Source organism: Vicia villosa, linkage group LG7 (assembly GCF_029867415.1).
Source record: "Vicia villosa cultivar HV-30 ecotype Madison, WI linkage group LG7, Vvil1.0, whole genome shotgun sequence".
NCBI classification, from domain to species: Eukaryota; Viridiplantae; Streptophyta; class Magnoliopsida; order Fabales; family Fabaceae; genus Vicia; species Vicia villosa.
The window spans coordinates 84,362,923-84,383,967 of NC_081186.1; the positions used below are offsets into that span (position 1 = coordinate 84,362,923).

General features: G+C 33.4%; 1 protein-coding gene across 1 annotated transcript; it reads left to right on the forward strand.

The window, feature by feature from the left end:
• The first annotated feature begins 7,428 nt into the window (after positions 1-7,428).
• On the forward strand, positions 7,429-21,045 carry LOC131621029 (clathrin heavy chain 1-like). Its single transcript, XM_058892233.1, has 30 exons — positions 7,429-7,769; positions 8,040-8,244; positions 9,927-10,015; positions 10,114-10,192; positions 10,341-10,468; positions 10,672-10,770; positions 10,881-10,989; positions 12,141-12,220; positions 12,298-12,525; positions 12,614-12,679; positions 13,257-13,373; positions 13,855-14,052; positions 14,194-14,310; positions 14,486-14,545; positions 14,733-14,819; positions 14,960-15,043; positions 15,140-15,274; positions 15,363-15,425; positions 15,517-15,621; positions 15,698-15,810; positions 15,909-16,161; positions 16,245-16,381; positions 16,464-16,742; positions 16,824-17,826; positions 18,121-18,606; positions 18,695-18,865; positions 18,946-19,131; positions 19,572-19,694; positions 20,169-20,279; positions 20,482-21,045. The coding sequence occupies exons 1-30, from the start codon at positions 7,728-7,730 to the stop codon at positions 20,638-20,640; spliced, it is 5,112 nt and encodes a 1,703-aa protein (XP_058748216.1). The 5' UTR covers positions 7,429-7,727; the 3' UTR covers positions 20,641-21,045.

Below are 21,045 nucleotides of genomic sequence, written 5' to 3' on the forward strand. Positions count from 1 at the left end.
AATGAAAATAAACATATTCAGAAATACATCGGGTAAAAGGAAAAGGCAGTTCTAGAAATGCATCAAACAAAAAGAAACATCCGGAAATACATCGGATAAAAAGATATGTTCTAGAAATACAACGGAACAAGAAGGACACATTCGAAATACATTGGATAAAAAGGAAAATCTATGAATGCATTGGATAAAAATGAAAGGAGTTCTGTAAATACACCAGAACAAGGGACGTATCCAGAAATACATCGGATAGAAGGGAACACAACTTTTGAAAATACCTCAAAATAAAAGACATATCCAAAAATACTTCAGATAGAAAACAAATGTGGTTATGGAAATACATCCGAACGACAAGATACATTTGGAAATACATCGGATAAATTTGGTTCTATAAACACATCATAACAAAAATGCATATCCAGAAATAAATCGGATGAATAGATGAGAATTTGAACCTTAATGGTCATACATTTGTTCTTCTAGGTGCCAACGAAGTTGAACTTTAACCAAAGGGTAAAATGTTGGTAGCAACAAGACCTTCGAAAATGCATATGAGCGTGAAGCACACTTCAAGCCATGCATGATATATGAATGATCAATGCATATAATGTTAATGTTTATGAAGATTGGGTTAATGTGCCAAGCATGATTAAATTTGAGGTATTTGAACTTTGAATCCCCGACACATGGAACTCTACCAATTCTTGCCTATGATAGATGCCTTCGAGGCGCTTCTGTCAAGCTTGCCGATTATTTACAAGGCTAATGTTCCCTTTAGAAAATTGATGAGTTGTGTCTCACGGAGATTCTTTTAAGGTGATCCAATTGTGCTTTATGAAAACCATCGATTTTCCTTTTGAGGTGATTCCTTTTAAGATGATCCAATAGTTCCCTTTTGAAAACCATCGATTTTCCTTTAATCGCTTCAAATGTCAAAGCATTTAAGTTTTCAATATGTTTATCATCCCTTAATTTCAAAATTTTATCATAAAAAATAAATGACATTTTACAAAAGAAATAAAACAAAGAAAAAATCGATTGAAAAGATTTTGATAGGTAAATTTGAATTTTATTCATAGAATGGTGGCACACGAAGTTGTAGCTCCGTGTAGATGATTACAAAGAGGACCATTGAAAATGGAAATGGGAATGGGGTTTACATTGAATCACAATAACCACTGCTTTCACTATAACCATGTGTCCACATAACCTTGCTTCTGAAGAGAGCAATTGGATTGGTGCTTCTTGTTCTTTCGTGTTGGTTAATGTTGCCTGATGTAATTTCTTTGCCTTTAAAATCCCTAACTTTTGCCTAGATCGCTCTTTTGGATTTTTAATCCACCTAAATCGCTTTTGTGAGTTTATAAATATATTATGTTTTTTAAATTGTATACTTAAATTTATCATTTAAAAAATCTAATATATATACTTAACATTTTTAATTTATTGAATCAAATACTTTAAAGAATAATCTTAACTTAAAAAAAGCATGTACACGTTCTTAACATATAAAGCTTTTATGTTTCAACTTAGATCGCATAGAAATGTTAATACTTCTCAAATAATATTGACCAAAAGTTATAGTAACAAATCATGTTAAAAATAATTTTAAAAAACCTTCTAACCTTTTTGAATTAAATATTTTTTAAAAAGTATTGTAAAATAACATTAGTAACGTTTTGACATTTAAACTACCTTTTAAGAAGAAAATAATACTTTTAAAAATCTGTATCAATATTTACGTTACCTTTAAACATATAACTTTTTATATTATTTTTAGCTTTATTGTTATTGATTTTGTTTTAAGGCTTTAAATATATACTAATATTTATTAATATTATATTTTAAAAAAAATCTTTAGTTTCCTTTTTTTGGGTTAGGTTCCAAAGAAGAGAATGTTGTAAATTTACACTTCTTATTCTCTTTTATAAAAAAACTTTCAGGACTTCAAATGAACATGCATTTAGTATTGTTAAGGAAGAAGATTTTCTTTTTATGATGAAATGTTCTAAATTTCATATGAGAAAATCAGTAGAAAAAACATTATTGAAGAATGATTGTATTGCTGTTTATGAAGTTGAAAGGAAAAAAGTTGAAGTATACTTTGAGGACGGTAAAAACGATTTGCTTAACCACATAATTTTGGAAGTCCCTGAATCAGAAGATAGAATACATGGCGTCAACTGGCCATTTCATTGATGCTGACTGGGTTTTGCAAAAACGCTCTCTTAGTTTTATTCATATTCCTCCTCCTCGGCGTAGTGTTGATATTGTTGATTTAATATTCAAATGACTTAAAGAACGGGGCATTGAAAATAAAATATGTAGTGTGTCAGTGGATAATGCACACTATAACGATTGCTGTTTGAAAAAGTTAAAAGTTCTAATTTTAAGGCATCAAAAATTAGTTTTAGATGGAAAAGTTGTTTCATGTGCGTTGTTGTGCACACATACTAAACTTGCTTGTTCAAGATGGTGTTGGAAAAATAGAAAAAATAGTTGAAAATATGCTTGAAAGTGTGAAGTTCATCAATCAGTCTGAAGCAAGGTTGCAAATAATCTCACAAATAGTTCAACAATTAAAGCTTGGTGGTAAAAAATTAATCCATGGTTGCCCTACTCGTTGAAACTCCACCTATCAAATGTTGTCGGTTGCAATGCAGTTCAAAGAAGTCTTCCCTAGTTTTAAAGATCGAGAACCAAGCTATACAACTCTTCCAAATGATGATGATTGGGAAAAGGTTGAAAAAGTTTCCGAGTCATTTGGGTCAGGTTAATTTGCATAAGGTATATCTTTATGCACGATGCATAAGTCTCGTACGAGTAATATTTAAATTGTTCAGAGTAACATTTTAGTTAGAAAGGAGTAATAATATCATAATCCATGAATAATATATGCATTATTTGTACACATCTATTAATTATGAGTATTTATTAATTGTGAGTAATGAGTATACTATTTTGAGTAATACTTACACCATTCTGAGTAATATCGAATTTTAACTATTTTGAGTAATATATTCATTGTTCTGAGTAATATTGATACTATTTTGAGTAATTTGTATGTTATTTTGAATAATAAATATAATACTTTGAGTAATATAAATAATATTTTAGTATTTATGCACCGTGCATAAGGATATACCTTATGCACATCAACACATCCCTTACTAAAGGTATTTAATGTAGTTACAAATATTATTTCTGGCAGTGAATATCCAGCTACTAACATATATCTTGCTGAGGTGTTTCGAATCAAGCTAGTTGTAGATAAAGTTGTTCAAGATAAATTTGATTTTATGAAAGAAATGGCAAAAGCGATGATGGAAAAATTTGACAAATATCGGAGTAAATGTAATCTTGTTATGTACAAAATGATGGGTGTTAACATGTGTTTTCCCTTAATTTATCCGGGAGATAAAGCTATAAAAAATATAGAAAATGTGCTTATTGCTCTTAATGATATGTACAAATAGTATGTTGATATATTTAGCAAGCACAGTGAAAATGGATTTAGTAAAACTAGTGTTGATCAAAATGAGTTTATTTTGGAGCCACATAAACCCTCAGGGTGGTTATTATTAATGAATTATGTCGAAGAACAACAAGCAATTCTATCCATTAAATTTAATATTAAAGAGTATTTGAATGAGCTAACTTACAAGCCTAAAGATACTGGTCATATGTCATTTTGTGCCTTATAGTGGTGGAAATAAAACAATGGAAAATATAAAGTGTTGTCTCGTATGGCAGCAAATGTCCTTGCCATTCCAGTATCTATTGTGGCTTCGGAGTCAACCTTCGAGCTTCTTTACATTCATCTACTGTCGAAGCTTTAATTTGTGGTGGTGATTGGCTTCGAATATTGCATGTGATTAGGAACAAACTTAAGGTAATATACTCTCTTTTGATTTTTTAGTATATCATAAACTTTAAAAAAATAACATTAATAATTTATTGAAATTTACTTTTTTTTTTATTAATAGGTGGAACATGTGCAAACAGAAATTACATTACTCCCTAAAGAAATATACTTTATTTTAATTATTGAGTATAACATAAAGTTTGAAAAATAACATTGATAATTTATTGAAATTTACTTTTTTTTTATTAATAGGTGGAGCATGTGCAAACAGAAATTACATTACTCCCTTAATGATAAATAGGTACCTTCTTTATTTTTCTTGTTTATTGATGGACTTTATTTTAATTGGATTGATGTTAGTTTATTTTTGGTTAAAGTGGATGGGTAAGGAATTTGTGTGAAGAGAAGTGCTATCAACACTCTCTTTTCAACACTATCTCAAACACTCACTTTTTTATTGGTTAAAACATGTGTGAGTCTCTCACTTTGGAAATAGGTCCCACATAAAGTGGTAAGACATACACTTGTTTCAATCAATAAGAAAGGGAGTGTTTAAGAGAGTGTTCTTAGCATTTCTCTTTGTGTGAATATGGTATCTGTTATACTCTTCTAACTTACTTAGTTTTTTTTGCCACTGTGCTTTACTCGTTAAAGGATTGATATCACTATTATGTTTTCATGATGTGTTATTATTCTAATAGTGAACTAATAAGCATCATACCCTAATAATACAACACATTATATAATATATCTTTAGCATAATTCAATAAGTAATATTTATCATAATGCATTTTGTAATATACTAATGATGGAAAGCATGGTGGTGTAACATAACATAATATAATCATTTTGTGTTGGTATTACAATATATGAATTTAGTATTTAATTTGAAATAAATCATCTTGTATTTTGCAGATTGTCTCTTCTGTAGGAACTATGGCAGTAAAATTCACTTGCAATTAGAGTCATTTTTGTTGGAGACATAACAACATTTACTAAAATAACACGTGTAATGAAATCTGCATGTGGTGTAATCATTTTAAGATGGGAATGTATCAACTTTTAGTAGTTTTTGTTATACGATTTCGTTAAAATTTGTAAGGTTCCTAAAAATTTAGATGGTAAGACAAAGTTAAATTTCAACGGAGTAATTTTTCAATTAGACTTTCAAATGTATCTCATGAAAGTTATAAAACAAAGTTAAATTTCAATGGAGTTTGATGGTGTGAAGTGACTTTACGTAGTCGAGCACTGGTATTATACCACAACATACAATTTTCACTACGTAAAGCCATTTCACACCATCAAACTCAGTTCCAGAAACATGGAACCATTTTTACACGAAAGTACATTGTATCAAACGAGACGTCAAACAGACACCCGAAACTCGAGATACTAATTTTTGAAGTTTTATAAAAATTTTGCATACAGAGGTGATAATCGATTACACCCTAGGTGGTAATTGATTACACACTCACAAAATGCTCAAATTTTTGAAGCCGTAATCGATTACGCCTATTTTCCAAAACACATATTTTTCAAAACACTGCGTAATCGATTATGCCTTCGTAATTCCCAAATTTTTGAAAGGAATCGCAGTTGTAACCCATTACGCCATAGTAGTAATTTGTTACCACTGCGACAAAGGCAAATTCTGCTATTTTAGAGTATGGAAATCAGTTCTCACCCACCCAAAATCCCCAATTTTTACTATAACCTTGAGCAATCAGAATATACAAGTTCAATCCCAACAACATACAGAATCACATCATTCATCAATCAACACATCATTCACGTACAAATAACATATCATTATTCATCGATTGGATTCAATCACACATATGAACAACCGTAAACACGAACAGAACACAATAACCATGACAAATCATAATCTCAACCTATTGATTATTATATAATACTTTAGAAGATTAGAACTCCAACCTTACCTTGAAATTCCTTGCAATATTATTCTTCCCTCTAACAATGGAGACAATTCCTCAAGCCCTAGCCTTGCTCTTCCCTTTCCCGCTTCTCTTTTCACGTACTATCAAATTATGACTTCACCAATCTCTAATTCTCTTTTATTATTATTATTAATTATTATTATTATTATTATTATTATTATTATTATTCTTTATTAATAAAATAAATAAAATTAAAACTAAATAATTATTTAATTATATTATTACTAATGTTATTTAATCTATTTAAATTTTAATTAAATAATTCTAGTAATAACATACCGTCTCACCCTTATATTTTTACACAATTACTCACACACCCCAACACCTCCAATTCTAATTTTTTAAAGGTTGTCACCCTATATCAATGGGTCCCCAAACACACCAAAACACCAGATAACAAACAAAATCACACAAATTAGTTACAAATAATTAATTAAATAAATTGGGGCATTACACAATGAGTAGTAATAACCAACTGAATTTGTGTGTCAACAAAATTCACAAGTAAGGCCAAAATATGTTTATCCTTTATATTCCCAATTGTTGACGTGTTTGTTTACTTTGGACATGCTTCTGTTAAATGTCCATCCTTTCCTATTCCTTCGATTCTAACTTTCACTCCACATAGTTCTCACCATCCCCATCAAACTTGATGTTAGTGAGTTTTGTGAATGCAGTAACAAACTCGGTAACAAACTTCTTAGAGTTGTCTTCAACACTATTTTCAATTTTGGCCGACATTGTTTAACGAACAACATAATAAAACACACGATTTTGACTTGAAACTTAGTCTGTCCCAAAACCACAACCCATATGCTGCTAAAAAACATGCGTTTCAAATCACACACGAAAAATGTTTAAAATGAGCAATTTCACTAATTTGTAAATTTCTCCATGAGTGGCCGCCAATTTTTTTCCACCTTTCCAGCATGCTAAATCGGTCTTCTTTAAAGCTGCTGGTAGAATTCAATTTTTACTTTAATGGCAAACCCTAATAGACCTTAGATACCATATGAAAAGAGATAAAGAATATGAATAGTCAATTAGATACACTACAATGCATAGCAACCCTCAATTTATATTAATAATATAATATTATATTAATAGGTTAAAAAGAGTAATACATAAGACAAATGAGCGAAATCCATATACTTAACAATAAACCCTAATAATACAATATTATAATTTAATTTTAGGTGAATTATACATTTTCCGTTGAATTTATGATAAATTGAAACTTTTTTTTATAAGCTGATAAATTGAACCTATCACCGATTCATATTAATAAAAACTTAAAATAGAAAAAATACATAAACTTTATGATTATATTAAATTATAAAAATTATGTTTCTCGAAGAAAAAAAATATTAATACATATTTTATTTATTTATTTATATTTATACTTTTCACATGTTGACTAAGGTAAGTTGATTTTTAATTTATTATATTATTATTATTATTATTATTATTATTATTATTATTATTATTATTATAATAATATTATATAATCATTTTAAATGATTGTTTATTTATAAATAGGTTATCCTAATTCTTTTTAGCTCCAAAAGAATCATAGAATATAAAAAAAAGAAAAGAAAAGAGTAATAGAACGAGATCTATGGTTTTCTTCTAGTAAAATCAATTTCATTCCACCCCGTTTCTTTCTCCCCCATTTCATCTCATTCGTGTGTCAGACCGCAATTCAACTTTCAACAACTCCCTCTCCCTCTCTCTCTCTAGAGGGTCCAAGTCTTCTCCCTTTCAATTCACAGATCTCGTACTGATTCGGATCCTCTTCAACCTTACTCTACTCTCCTTCACTCTCCCACTCTCCATAACCGGATTCAATACCTGCTTGCAGATCAACCTCCTTGACCTCCAGTTCCTCGATCTAAGCCATCATGGCGGCGAACGCTCCGATCGCCATGAAGGAAGTCCTAACCGTAAGTCCTTTTTCATAGCTTTCGATTTCCATTCACAGTTCCACTTCCGAATCGAAAACACTAGCACTTAATTTCTTAAAATAAATACTGAATTATCAATTATTTGTGTTTGTAGTTGGATACTAGTTTATTTATTGCTCAGTGTGAATTTCACGCAGATCTGAGTTTTTTCCCTCTTTTTTGATTAATTATGAACTAGAGAGTGAGAATTTTAATTGTTTTTTCATGAATTTAATGATGTGATTTGTGTGATCTGATTTATGATTACAGTTGCCGAGTGTTGGCATCAATGCACAACACATCACTTTCACGCATGTGACTATGGAATCGGAGAAGTATATATGTGTTAGAGAAACAACTCCACAGAATAGCGTGGTTATCGTTGATATGAGCATGCCAAATCAACCTTTGAGGAGGCCGATTACTGCTGATTCCGCTCTTATGAATCCTAATTCTAGAATCCTTGCTTTGAAAGGTAGGATTTGTTTTTGTTTGTAGATTTGTTGATACTGTTATCTTGTATATTCTTCATCTACTAGCATTTTGACATTGATAAGTTTGTTTGTCATTATAGATATCAAAATTTATTTGAAGCTTTATAATAGCATACTCGAATTCTTCTTGCTTTTCCCCTCCTATAGCTGTATCTTTTAGTTGATGCCACTGTGAAATGAAACGAATTGCTTAATTTTGACTAGTTTGACTTGACATGAAGAAGCACATGAGTGCGTCTAACAGTCTGTAGTATACTAGTATGTTTACTTGAGCAAGACTATGGCCACCTGATTATTTTTCTATCCCGTACTTAAGATACCTTAACTACCTCAAACCCGGATCGTGTCTTGCCTGGTCAACTGTTATAGGCACCCTGATTGGTAGGGAGATAGAGCTGTGATGTTGGGATGGTTGATTAATATGAGAAACTGAAATCATTTGGCTTCCTTATTTTTAAATTCCATATTATAAAGAAGTTAGAGGCCATAAAAAAAATAACGGTCTTTAAGAGCTATTTTAACATTTTTTGAAAAAAATAATCAACTCACCTTTGTTTTTACTCCCCGGTCACTATTTTAAGTTAAAAAAAATTCACATTGATTAAGAAAATTAGTTATTTGCTATTAATTTTCTAGATTTCATGTAAAACACAAGTTAAATTTATTAAAATGTCATTGTTATATTTAATGGATCAACTATCGGCATTAATTGTTTTTCAGTTAATCCAATGATATATAAAATTAGTAGCATTAAATAGTTTAAAAGTTGTAAACCTTTGCTTATACTACTAGTGACCAATATTTGATGCCACTTTTTTGTTTGCTTATAATAGTGACTGGAAGGTTTATGTTCTTAGTAAGAACTAAGGTGTGCTATTTTTTTAGGGTATGCAATGAAGGAAGTCCTGTTAGATGAGGAGTTTATTTTGGTAGATAATAGAAAGATTTGGTTTGAGGGTTAACCTATGACTGTATTGTAGTCAAATTTCTTGGAGATATTTTGAGTTTATTCCTCTTCCTAATGCGTCTGATTTGATAAATATATTTTCTCCACACTTTTTACTTCTGCTAATGCATTAATCACCCCCAATTCACATTAGGCATATTAGATGCTGTAATAAGACATGCTCTCTTCTGTCTTGAATTTAAGCAACAAAAAAATCTTGTTTTGTGGTCTCAAATGTAAGCAAAACTCGACTAGTTCTATCATATTTAATGCTATCATTACTAAAATACCCTTTAGGCTTTAATTAATTTAAAACTTATTTTCAACGACTCTTTTAATATTCTTGGAGCAAGTGCCCACTGCCCATGATGGATATTTTAGAGAATACGACTATTTTCTACTGCTTTGAGTAAATTAAATGTAGTTAAATATTTTTCTTAAAGAGTGTGAGGTGAGGTAGTTTTTTTTACTTGTATATAGACCAGAAAAAAATATTTTTCACATTGTCATTGCTTGACTTGATTCGGAATGGTTAAAAGAAAAAATAGTCAGTAGTTAGATACCTATGGCATTTATAAATCACAAGTCTCCCGATTCCCTAATATTTAGCAATCTTCTGTTTGTTTCTGTGCCATGTGCTTTTGTTGGTGCTGTATTTTTGAAATGTTCTTTGCTCTTGGATTATCTTCACTTACAAGCTACATAATTTTCTTGAAGCTCTACTCCAAGGGACTACACAGGATCACCTACAAATATTTAATATTGAATTGAAAACGAAGATAAAATCTCATCAGATGCCCGAGCAGGTAATTATAATGTGTTACGATACATAAGCATTGACATAATAGGCCCCTAAGAATGACAATGTTAATCTATATGGAGTGCCTTTATTTTTCATGTATAGGTAGTCTTCTGGAAGTGGATTAGCCCCAAAATGTTGGGCCTCGTGACACAAACCTCTGTATACCACTGGTCAGTTGAAGGTAAAATAATGATGGTTATAATCCGTTTATACTCCAACATTTTTTGTCACTATTATATTTCTGGCTTCACACATTTTTAATGTGCATGTATGTAGCTTTTTTGTAAATTTTTGACTGATATATGGTCCCTGATTTCTATATCTCATAGGTGATTCTGAACCTGTTAAGATATTTGAGAGAACAGCAAATTTGGCAAACAACCAGATAATCAATTATCGATGTGACCCAACAGAAAAATGGTTGGTCTTGATTGGTATTGCTCCTGGTAACCCCGAGGTACATCTCTGCTTCCTGTCATAGTTGTGTCTATCATTGCGGAACACATTTCAATATTTCAACCATACCTAACTTTTTCATTCAGAGCATAATTGTTTATATCATGTTTAATTATATAACAATTTCAATCTTTCAAGTCTCAACCGTGACTTTTGCTAGCCTAATCTATTTGGTTTGTTTCTTCATATTCTTTTGCTTTATAGAGGCCACAATTGGTTAAAGGGAACATGCAGCTTTTCTCTGTGGATCAGCAGCGCAGTCAGGCTCTTGAAGCTCATGCTGCATCATTTGCCCAATTCAAAGTGTGTTTTCTTATCATTCCGTGTTCATCTTCATATATTTATTATTATAAATATTACCTGACTAATTGAATACCACTTTGTTGGGCAAATTTTATTTGTTTTTTGAACAGGTTCCCGGGAATGAAAATCCTTCTGTTTTGATTTCTTTTGCCTCAAAGACACTTAATGCTGGTCAAGTTGTATCCAAGTTACACGTCATTGAACTGGGCGCTCAGCCAGGTCTGCATATTTTATCCCATTCACATCTATCTTTCATGTTTTTATTTTATGGGCAATATGGTTTCAACATAAATCTATATTGCACTGCCAACCTAGTTGTCCTATCTGGAGTTTAAAACTTAATATTTATGGTAAATCTTACATTTAAAATAGTTATTTACATGAATATGTTTTTATAATGCTTGATCTATTACTAGAGGTGGAGCGATCATGTAAGTGACTAGAATGGTCCTTTATTTTATGTCTCTACAGACTACAATGGCACTTTTGTCTTGCTATAATTTAATTGAAGTAGAAGAATTTCACAAAGTTCATTTGTGGATGGTGGGGGAAACTACTCTTTATTGCTGACGATTTCTGTCGAATACATGCATCGTTGTTGTCGTTTGACCAGGCTTCATGGATTATTTTTCCAATTGTTACCATGTATTTGACCGATTAGATGCATAATATTTTTTGTTATTTCATGCTTCAAGAATCATTTTCTGCTTGTTATTATGTGTTTGGTTGATTGGAAAATTTGAATGTGACAGATGTGTTCCCCCTCCCCCCTCTTTTACATTTATAATGGCTCCATGTTGAGTTCTCAACTGTAGTGATAAACATACGTAGTCCTGAAAGTGGGAGGTAGATGAAGCAGTAAGTATTTACATGTAATATATATCAATTCCATTTTGTAACGAATGTCATAAATCTAAGAAGCTGTATATATTGAAATCAGGCATCTAAAGATGGGCTCATGTTGTTGAGATCCCACATTAACTAGTGATTAAACCGAATTAGTCCTTATAAAAGCTTGGGTAATTCCCATTTCTTCATCGAGTTTTTGAGGTTGAGTTAGACCCAACTTGTAAATTCTAAGATTATATCTAACATACTAAATTTGTAATTGGGCTATGATCCATGTTATTCCACCCGCACTTTTCCACCCTTTAAATGTCTAGTCCTAAGTGTGAGGGGGTGTTTTGAGATCCCACATTGACTAGAGGTATGGCCAAAGTAGTCCTTATAAAGCTTGGATAGCCCTCACTTTTAGGCCTAAAGCCGAAATTGTAAGAGATGTATAGTGAAATTGAACTGTGTGCATCATTGTATCATCTGTGATTAAATTGGTCATACTTCTGAAGTTTATCTTTTGAAATTTTTGGCAGGGAAGCCATCATTTACAAAGAAACAAGCAGATCTTTTCTTCCCCCCAGATTTTGCTGATGATTTTCCAGTTTCAATGCAGGTACATAAGTTGCTAGTGCTGTTGATTTTATAAAAAGCTGTAGATATCTGATTTCTATTTTGATTTTTGTTTTTCAGATATCCCACAAATATAGTTTGATTTATGTGATTACCAAACTTGGCCTACTTTTTGTATACGACTTGGAGACAGCTACTGCTGTATATAGGAACAGAATTAGTCCAGATCCTATATTTTTGACTTCAGAAGCCACATCAGCTGGTGGATTTTATGCCATTAATAGGAGAGGCCAAGTTTTGTTGGCCACTGTTAATGAACAAACAATTGTGAATTTTGTCAGCGGTCAAGTATGTTTCTGACCTTTTTATCACTTGTATGATGTGAAGCAGGGAATGAGTTGGCATTTAATACATTTCATATTGGTTACTGCTGCAGTTAAACAATTTAGAGCTAGCTGTTAGTCTTGCCAAAAGAGGAAATCTTCCTGGTGCTGAAAAGCTGGTATGTCAATTTTGTGTTGAACTCAAATTTAGTATTATTAATTTTTCTTTATTGAGGGTTTTTGGTCAGGGGAATCCCAAGAGCTTTGTCGTATTGACTGTTTAATCTTATGCGGTTTCACATAACTGTGAAATACTAACTTGCATGAAGTTTGGTTATATAAAAAGTGCAGTATTTTGATAGGTAATTACTAGTGTTTCTTTTTGCCTGTCTGTTGTTCATTTCATTTCAACAGTGTTTGACATACGTTTCCTTATCTTACTAACACTGGTTGTAATTTGGTTTGCACCGTGATCCATTTTATCTTCGATATTTTATTTCATGTTTATAAAATGTATATGCTTGAGATGAGGGAGGTTGCATGAGAGACCTTGGTGGTGTATGCTGCAATTTTAGTGCTGCTTTTGTCATTTACTTGACCAACAATCTACAAGCCTTAATCTGTTTTCTTCTTCATGTTTTATTTGAGAATTGCTAATTTGATTGTGTTGTGCATTAGCTTCCTAAGAAATGGCGACTGTTGTGTTTTTGTTTTTTATTATTTATAGCATAATGGCAATACTTGTTGTCATTACAGGTGGTGGAGCGTTTTCATGAATTATTTTCCCAAACGAAGTATAAAGAAGCAGCAGAGCTTGCTGCTGAATCTCCACAAGGGATCCTTCGTACTCCTGACACAGTTGCCAAATTCCAGGTTTCTTGATATGTAGCTATTCAGGATTTTTTTTCTATCATTTTCTCTCTGCACATCAACTGATACAGTAATCTTTGGTTTATCATTTGCCGATGGGTGTTCTTTTGTTTGGTCAATTAAATTAATATATTTGCTTTTAGTGTACTGTAGCTATCTTGTTTGTTTAACTTTTGGACGCATGTGTAATTCTGTTAAGCTGTATAGCAGAATTCTGATATCAGCTTCATTTGGGTAGTACAGATCAGTTAAGAATTCTGACATCAGTTTCATTTCAGTAGTACAGATCAGTTAATCTGAGTTAGACCTCTATATTTTGATTAATCGCTGTAATTTCTCTCTAGTTAATGGATTTAGTTTTAGTTTTTGAAAACATTCTCTTTTACTCTAATTTTTCTCGCTTTTTCCATCAATTTCCTATATTTTTTGTTCTGCTCAACTTTAATCAGTGTTTAAAAATGTGATTATCTGTTCTATTTGGCAGAGTGTTCCCGTGCAAACTGGTCAAACTCCGCCGCTGCTGCAGTATTTTGGAACACTTTTAACGAGGGGAAAGCTGAATGCCTTTGAATCATTAGAATTGTCTCGGTTGGTTGTGAACCAGAACAAGAAAAATCTGTTGGAAAACTGGTTGGCAGAGGACAAGCTTGAATGCAGCGAGGAGCTAGGAGATCTTGTTAAGGTTTAGTTGGATTAAACATTTTAAAGAATTCAAATTAGTTTTATGTCTTTATGTTAATCTTTCGAATTGTCTGCTTATCTCATTTGATTTCTTGAAATGGTGAGTTTTTATTAATTTTCATGGGTATGCTCCCTTTTATAGACTGTGGACAACGATCTTGCTTTAAAAATATACATCAAAGCTAGAGCTACTCCGAAGGTTGTTGCTGCTTTTGCTGAGAGGAGGGAGTTTGACAAGATTCTGGTCTACTCTAAGCAGGTGATTATTGACTCGTTAAAGAATATTGACTTTGATGCAAAGCTATTTCAATGCTATTACAGCATGCTAAACATTTTTTCCCAGCCTGTAATCATTAGCACTGCGAGTATTACATTTCCACTTTACTGGAAACATTTGGTCCTGAATATTTTTCATTTCTTATTTGTTGCTATAGGTTGGGTACACACCAGACTACCTCTTCCTCTTGCAAACAATTCTCCGAACTGATCCTCAGGTTTGAGTGAAAGCTCTACAATTTATGTTTAATTATTTTAGCTGAACATTTTCTGTAATTTCCCCATTCTGTGCTAACATTTTGGATGCACGGTAACTGCTTTTTTTAACAGCATTTGTACATTAAGTTATAATTTTTTTCTCCAAGGAGAAGCTCTACAAGTTTTCTTTTTGATTTTGCTCTTCAGGGTGCTGTTAATTTTGCATTAATGATGTCTCAAATGGAGGGAGGTAGCCCAATTGATTACAACACCATAACTGATCTGTTTCTTCAGGTTGATTATCTACTGTAATTAGGCAATTATGACGAATAGTCATTTAATGTTTTAGCTTCATCATCGTTAATTTATTACATTATGCTTCTCAACATTATTGACATTTTTTTGTTGTCATGGTTATACTTTGGCCTGCTCAGAGAAACCTGATCCGCGAGGCAACAGCTTTTCTCCTGGATGTTTTAAAACCTAATTTACCAGAACATGGATTCCTTCAGACAAAGGTTAGGGCCTTTGTTTCCCAGTTGTTATGTGGCATTTTACGCTGTTAATAATTATTTCTTTGCAGTGATACATTTCTCTTGTGGATTGTTGTTCAGGTTTTGGAGATAAATCTGGTCACTTTCCCTAATGTTGCTGATGCTATTTTGGCTAATGGCATGTTCAGCCATTATGACTGTCCTCGTATTGCCCAGCTATGTGAAAAAGCTGGCCTTTACGTGCGAGCGTTGCAAGTAATGACTTGCTAAATGTTTTATTCTTGTACTTTCCCTACTTCAAAAAGCTTAAGTTCTTATGTTGATTACATCTTTCTCGGTGCAGCATTACACAGAGTTACCAGATATAAAACGTGTGATTGTTAATACACATGCAATTGAGCCTCAGGTTTTTTTTTTGACTTATTGCTTTTATCTATTTTATGGTTTACAATTATATTACACAAGCCTAATACTTGCTCGTTATTTGGTTATTGCAGTCACTTGTAGAATTTTTCGGTACTCTTTCACGGGAATGGGCATTAGAGTGCATGAAAGACTTATTACTAGCCAATCTAAGGGGCAATTTACAGATTATTGTGCAGGTATAATAAAGTCATTATCTTTTATGATTTGGAGTTTACTTATAATTGAAAACTAAGATTGCTTTTATCTGTTCAGGTTGCTAAAGAATATTCTGAACAATTGGGCGTTGATGGCTGCATTAAGATTTTTGAGCAGTTTAGATCATATGAAGGGCTGTATTTTTTTCTTGGATCCTACTTGAGTTCTAGGTTTGTATCTTTTTTCCTGTTGGTAATTGACCTTGGTTATACCTGATATATTTTCCAATGTTGATATATTGCATGCTTCTCTGAATAATATGGTATAGTGAGGACCCCGACATTCATTTCAAGTATATTGAGGCAGCAGCAAAGACTGGTCAAATCAAGGAGGTCGAGCGTGTGACAAGAGAATCCAATTTCTATGATGCCGAAAAAACTAAGAACTTCCTAATGGAGGCTAAGCTTCCAGATGCCCGACCTTTAATCAATGTCTGCGATCGATTTGGGTTTGTTCCAGATCTTACACACTACTTATACACAAACAACATGCTTCGCTACATTGAGGGTTATGTTCAGAAGGTATCAAAGTAGCCTTGCTTATCTCATGCGTAATATCTACCCTCTTTTTTTCCACCTGTCAACATTTGTATTTTTCTGCATAGGTGAACCCAGGGAATGCTCCTTTAGTTGTTGGGCAGCTACTAGATGATGAGTGCCCAGAAGATTTTATCAAAGGTTTGATTCTTTCTGTTCGGTCCTTGCTGCCAGTGGAGCCCCTTGTGGAGGAGTGTGAGAAGAGGTGGGTTTGTCCTTTAATCTAATGTATTGTTTATTTGAATTCACATTTATGATTTTTGAATCCATTATTATTTTATATGCAGGAATCGACTTCGTTTGCTCTCACAGTTTTTGGAACATCTTGTGAGTGAGGGAAGCCAAGATGTCCATGTTCACAATGCACTGGGTAAAATTATCATTGATAGCAATAATAACCCAGAACATTTTCTCACAACCAACCCATACTATGATTCTCGAGTTGTGGGCAAATATTGTGAGAAACGTGACCCGACCTTGGCAGTTGTAGCTTACCGACGAGGACAATGTGATGAAGAACTTATCAATGTCACTAGTAAAAATTCCTTGTTCAAACTTCAAGCAAGGTTTGTATTGTATATGTAGGTCTTTCTTCAATCAAACTAATTTTCTCATGTTCATTGCTCACATGCTTATACTTGTGATAGATATGTTGTTGAGAGAATGGATGGCGATCTGTGGGCTCAAGTTCTTGATCCTGAAAATGAATATAGAAGGCAACTTATTGATCAGGTTGTATCTACTGCTCTGCCTGAAAGCTCAAGCCCCGAACAGGTTTCTGCAGCTGTTAAGGCTTTCATGACAGCTGATCTGCCTCATGAATTGATTGAACTTCTTGAGAAGATTGTGCTTCAGAATTCTGCATTCAGTGGGAACTTCAATTTACAGAATCTTCTCATTTTGACAGCGATAAAAGCTGATTCATCCAGAGTTATGGATTATATCAATAGACTGGATAATTTTGACGGGCCTGCAGTTGGAGAAATGGCTGTAGAAGCACAGTTGTATGAGGAAGCATTTGCAATTTTCAAGAAGTTCAACTTGAATGTTCAAGCAGTCAATGTGTTGCTTGATAATATTCGTAGTGTTGATAGAGCTGTTGAGTTTGCTTTCAGAGTTGAAGAAGACGCTGTTTGGAGTCAGGTTGCAAAGGCTCAACTCAGGGAGGGGCTTGTTAGCGATGCAATTGAGTCATTTATACGTGCAGATGATACTACACAATTTTTGGATGTTATCCGTGCTGCTGAAGATGCCAATGTTTACCATGACTTGGTCAAATACTTGTTAATGGTAAGACAGAAGGCAAAAGAACCAAAGGTTGACGGCGAGCTCATTTATGCATATGCAAAGATTGATAGGCTTAGTGACATTGAAGAGTTCATTCTGATGCCAAATGTTGCTAATTTGCAAAATGTTGGAGACCGATTGTATGATGAAGCATTATATGAGGCAGCAAAAATCATTTATGCCTTTATATCTAACTGGGCCAAGTTGGCTGTTACACTGGTCAAGTTACAACAATTCCAAGGCGCTGTTGATGCAGCAAGGAAAGCTAATAGCTCAAAGACATGGAAGGAAGTTTGTTTTGCTTGTGTTGATGCAGAGGAGTTTCGCTTGGCCCAGATATGTGGACTCAACATTATTGTTCAGGTAATATGTTAATTTCATAGGAACTAAAGATATTTTTAAAAATAAATTAGGAAGCTTTTTCTTGATTCATGTTTCCATCTGATTTCAATTTAAAGAGCTTGAATAAAACATGCTCATATTATAGTGTAAATCTCTGTCCCTCAGAGTATGCTGCAAATATCTAAATGTGTAGTGATTGGTCATTGGAGGGCTTTTGCACTTGTTGTCTGGACCTTTTGCTGGTCTGCTATTACTAGTAGCGAGCTTATTTACTTTCCAATGCTTACTGTGTCAAACTGTTTGTTATTTATGTAGGTGGATGACTTGGAAGAGGTCAGTGAATATTACCAAAATAGAGGTTACTTCAATGAGTTAATATCTCTGATGGAGAGTGGTTTAGGGTTGGAACGAGCTCATATGGGCATCTTCACCGAGTTGGGAGTTCTTTATGCTAGATACCGCCCTGAGAAGCTTATGGAGCATATCAAACTATTCTCAACCCGCCTCAATATCCCAAAACTCATTAGAGCATGTGATGAACAACAGCATTGGAAAGAATTGACCTTTTTGTATATCCAATATGATGAGTTTGATAATGCCGCAACTACCATCATGAACCATTCACCTGAAGCATGGGATCACATGCAATTCAAAGATGTTGCTGTCAAAGTTGCTAATGTTGAATTGTATTACAAGGCTGTTCACTTCTATTTGGAAGAACATCCAGATCTCCTCAATGATATTCTGAATGTCCTTGCACTTCGTGTGGACCACGCCCGTGTTGTTGACATAATGCGTAAGGTAGAATCGTAGCAAATTTTTGTTAGACATTAGTTTGCGATGTGACTGTTATAACACCTATGGATATTTTCCCTGTAATGTGCTATAGGCTGGTCACCTGCGTCTTGTGAAGCCATACATGGTTGCAGTTCAGAGCAACAATGTGTCTGCTGTTAATGAAGCCCTGAACGAGATATATGTCGAGGAGGAAGATTATGATAGATTGCGTGAATCAATTGATTTGCATGATAACTTTGATCAAATAGGTCTTGCACAAAAGGTGATCTACATCTGTTCTTAATGTTGAGTTATTTCTGTTTAAATTAGGGAAAACTAATAGACTAACTACGTATGAAACAGATTGAGAAGCATGAGCTTGTTGAGATGAGACGGGTTGCTGCTTATATTTACAAGAAGGCGGGAAGATGGAAGCAGTCCATTGCTTTGTCAAAGAAGGATAACCTTTACAAAGATGCCATGGAGACAGCTTCACAATCTGGCGAGCGTGAACTGGCTGAGGAGTTGCTTGTTTATTTCATTGATCAGGTACTACATAGTTCTGTTTGAAATGCATGTACGTTTCATTTTTTTTCCTTTCAATATCCCATTTGCTTAGGCTTACTATTATTCTTGATCAACACATTTTTGTTAAAAACCACGAGGATCTGAATCATCATGACTAACATGTTCAGTATGTATATTGCATACTAGTGGTTTCTCTTGTGGCTTGTGCAATTCTAAATCATGTAGAGAAATAATTTGACACCTATTAGTATTTGTTTTTTCATCAAACCTAGTAATTTTGTTCTGCAATTGCATATTAGAGCCTCACAATCAACAATTTACGGAAGGATTGTCTTTTAGTATTCTTGCTTGATGGTCTAAGCTGTTTCCTTCGTCCTCATGTGACGATGACATGATTTGTTATGCGCGAGCATACAGAGCATATAGAGTTTACTAATTTTTCTTTTCACATAATTATGCAGGGAAAGAAGGAATGCTTTGCCTCATGTCTATTTGTTTGCTATGATTTAATACGAGCAGACATTGTTCTTGAACTAGCTTGGATGCACAATATGATCGACTTTGCCTTCCCATACCTCTTGCAGGTTTGTGTTTTGTCTATAATGCTGATTTGTATCACTCTATTCGACATATATGTTTTTTTTTTTTTACGGCAACTCTGTTGGTATCAGGCTTAAGAAACTAATTGCTGTATATTGCCCCTCCCACTCCTGACTGTTATTTTCCTTTTCTCTTTAAAAGTGAGTTTGGCTGTCTTTGTGAAGTACGGTAGTTTAAGATATGCAGTCTTATAAGAGGCACTTTGGACTGCTTTTAGATAAACGTCTGGGTTTCAAATTCATATTGATAAAATTGATAACTAAAATAGGGTTAACACGAGTTAGTATGCTTAGCTAATGCAGGTTGTGGATGGTCTTATGTAATTATGGTATTGCATGGGTTATCCAAAGAATTTGATATTGACAAATGTATTTCTTTATTTTTCAATGGACCAAAATGGATATGTTAATTGGCATTTTATCTAGCTCTCTTTCACCATCTTCTCTTTGTTGTTGCAGTTTATCCGTGAGTACACAGGTAAAGTTGATGAACTAGTGAAAGACAGAATTGAAGCACAAAATGAAGTGAAGTCTAAGGAGAAAGAAGAAAAGGATGTAGTTGCACAACAGGTAATTATCTTGCTTATTTTCTGTTGCCCTAAAGTTATTTTTTGTTGTGCCTTTGAAGAGTATATCTGACAATGCCATGTCAGCAGTTTCATTGTTCATAGTAATTTCCCTTTGATAAATTGTTTTTTATTTTTTTTATCTCTGTCTTCATTCTCAAGAGTTGAATATTATAGTACTGATATGAATGCGTTTTCTGTTGCAGAACATGTATGCTCAACTGTTGCCTCTTGCTTTGCCTGCACCACCAATGCCTGGAATGGGAGGACCAGGTTTTGCAGGAAACTATGCACCTCCCCCTCCAGTGGGTGGAATGGGAATGCCCCAAATGCCTCCTTTTGGGATGCCACCCATGGGTTACTAACCAGTATGCAACGTTAGCAAGTAAAGCATGAATCTGAGTTTTTGTGGAGAGCAATATAGCTGCTGCTTTCAAATTTTTGTGTAGATTTTCTGTGCGAATTGGATGCAGCATTCTTTCTTTGCTTCAGGTGGAGGTGGACATTCTAGTTAATTTCACCTTCTTGTGAAGGTTGTCATAATAGTCTCTATTAAGTATTTTTTTTTCTTCTTTCGCGGGTTGTAGCTAAGTTGAGGTATTTTTTAGGCTGCTGGTTTGAGCTAATCGATAAATTTCGGTATTCTACCATTTTTCTTGTATTAAAATTATTTGGTCTCAGTATAATACGAAGTTTCGCAACTTAACATCCAAATTTATCTCCACAATTTAAGGCGTTTTCAACTTCATATAAATTTAAACGCTTCAAAA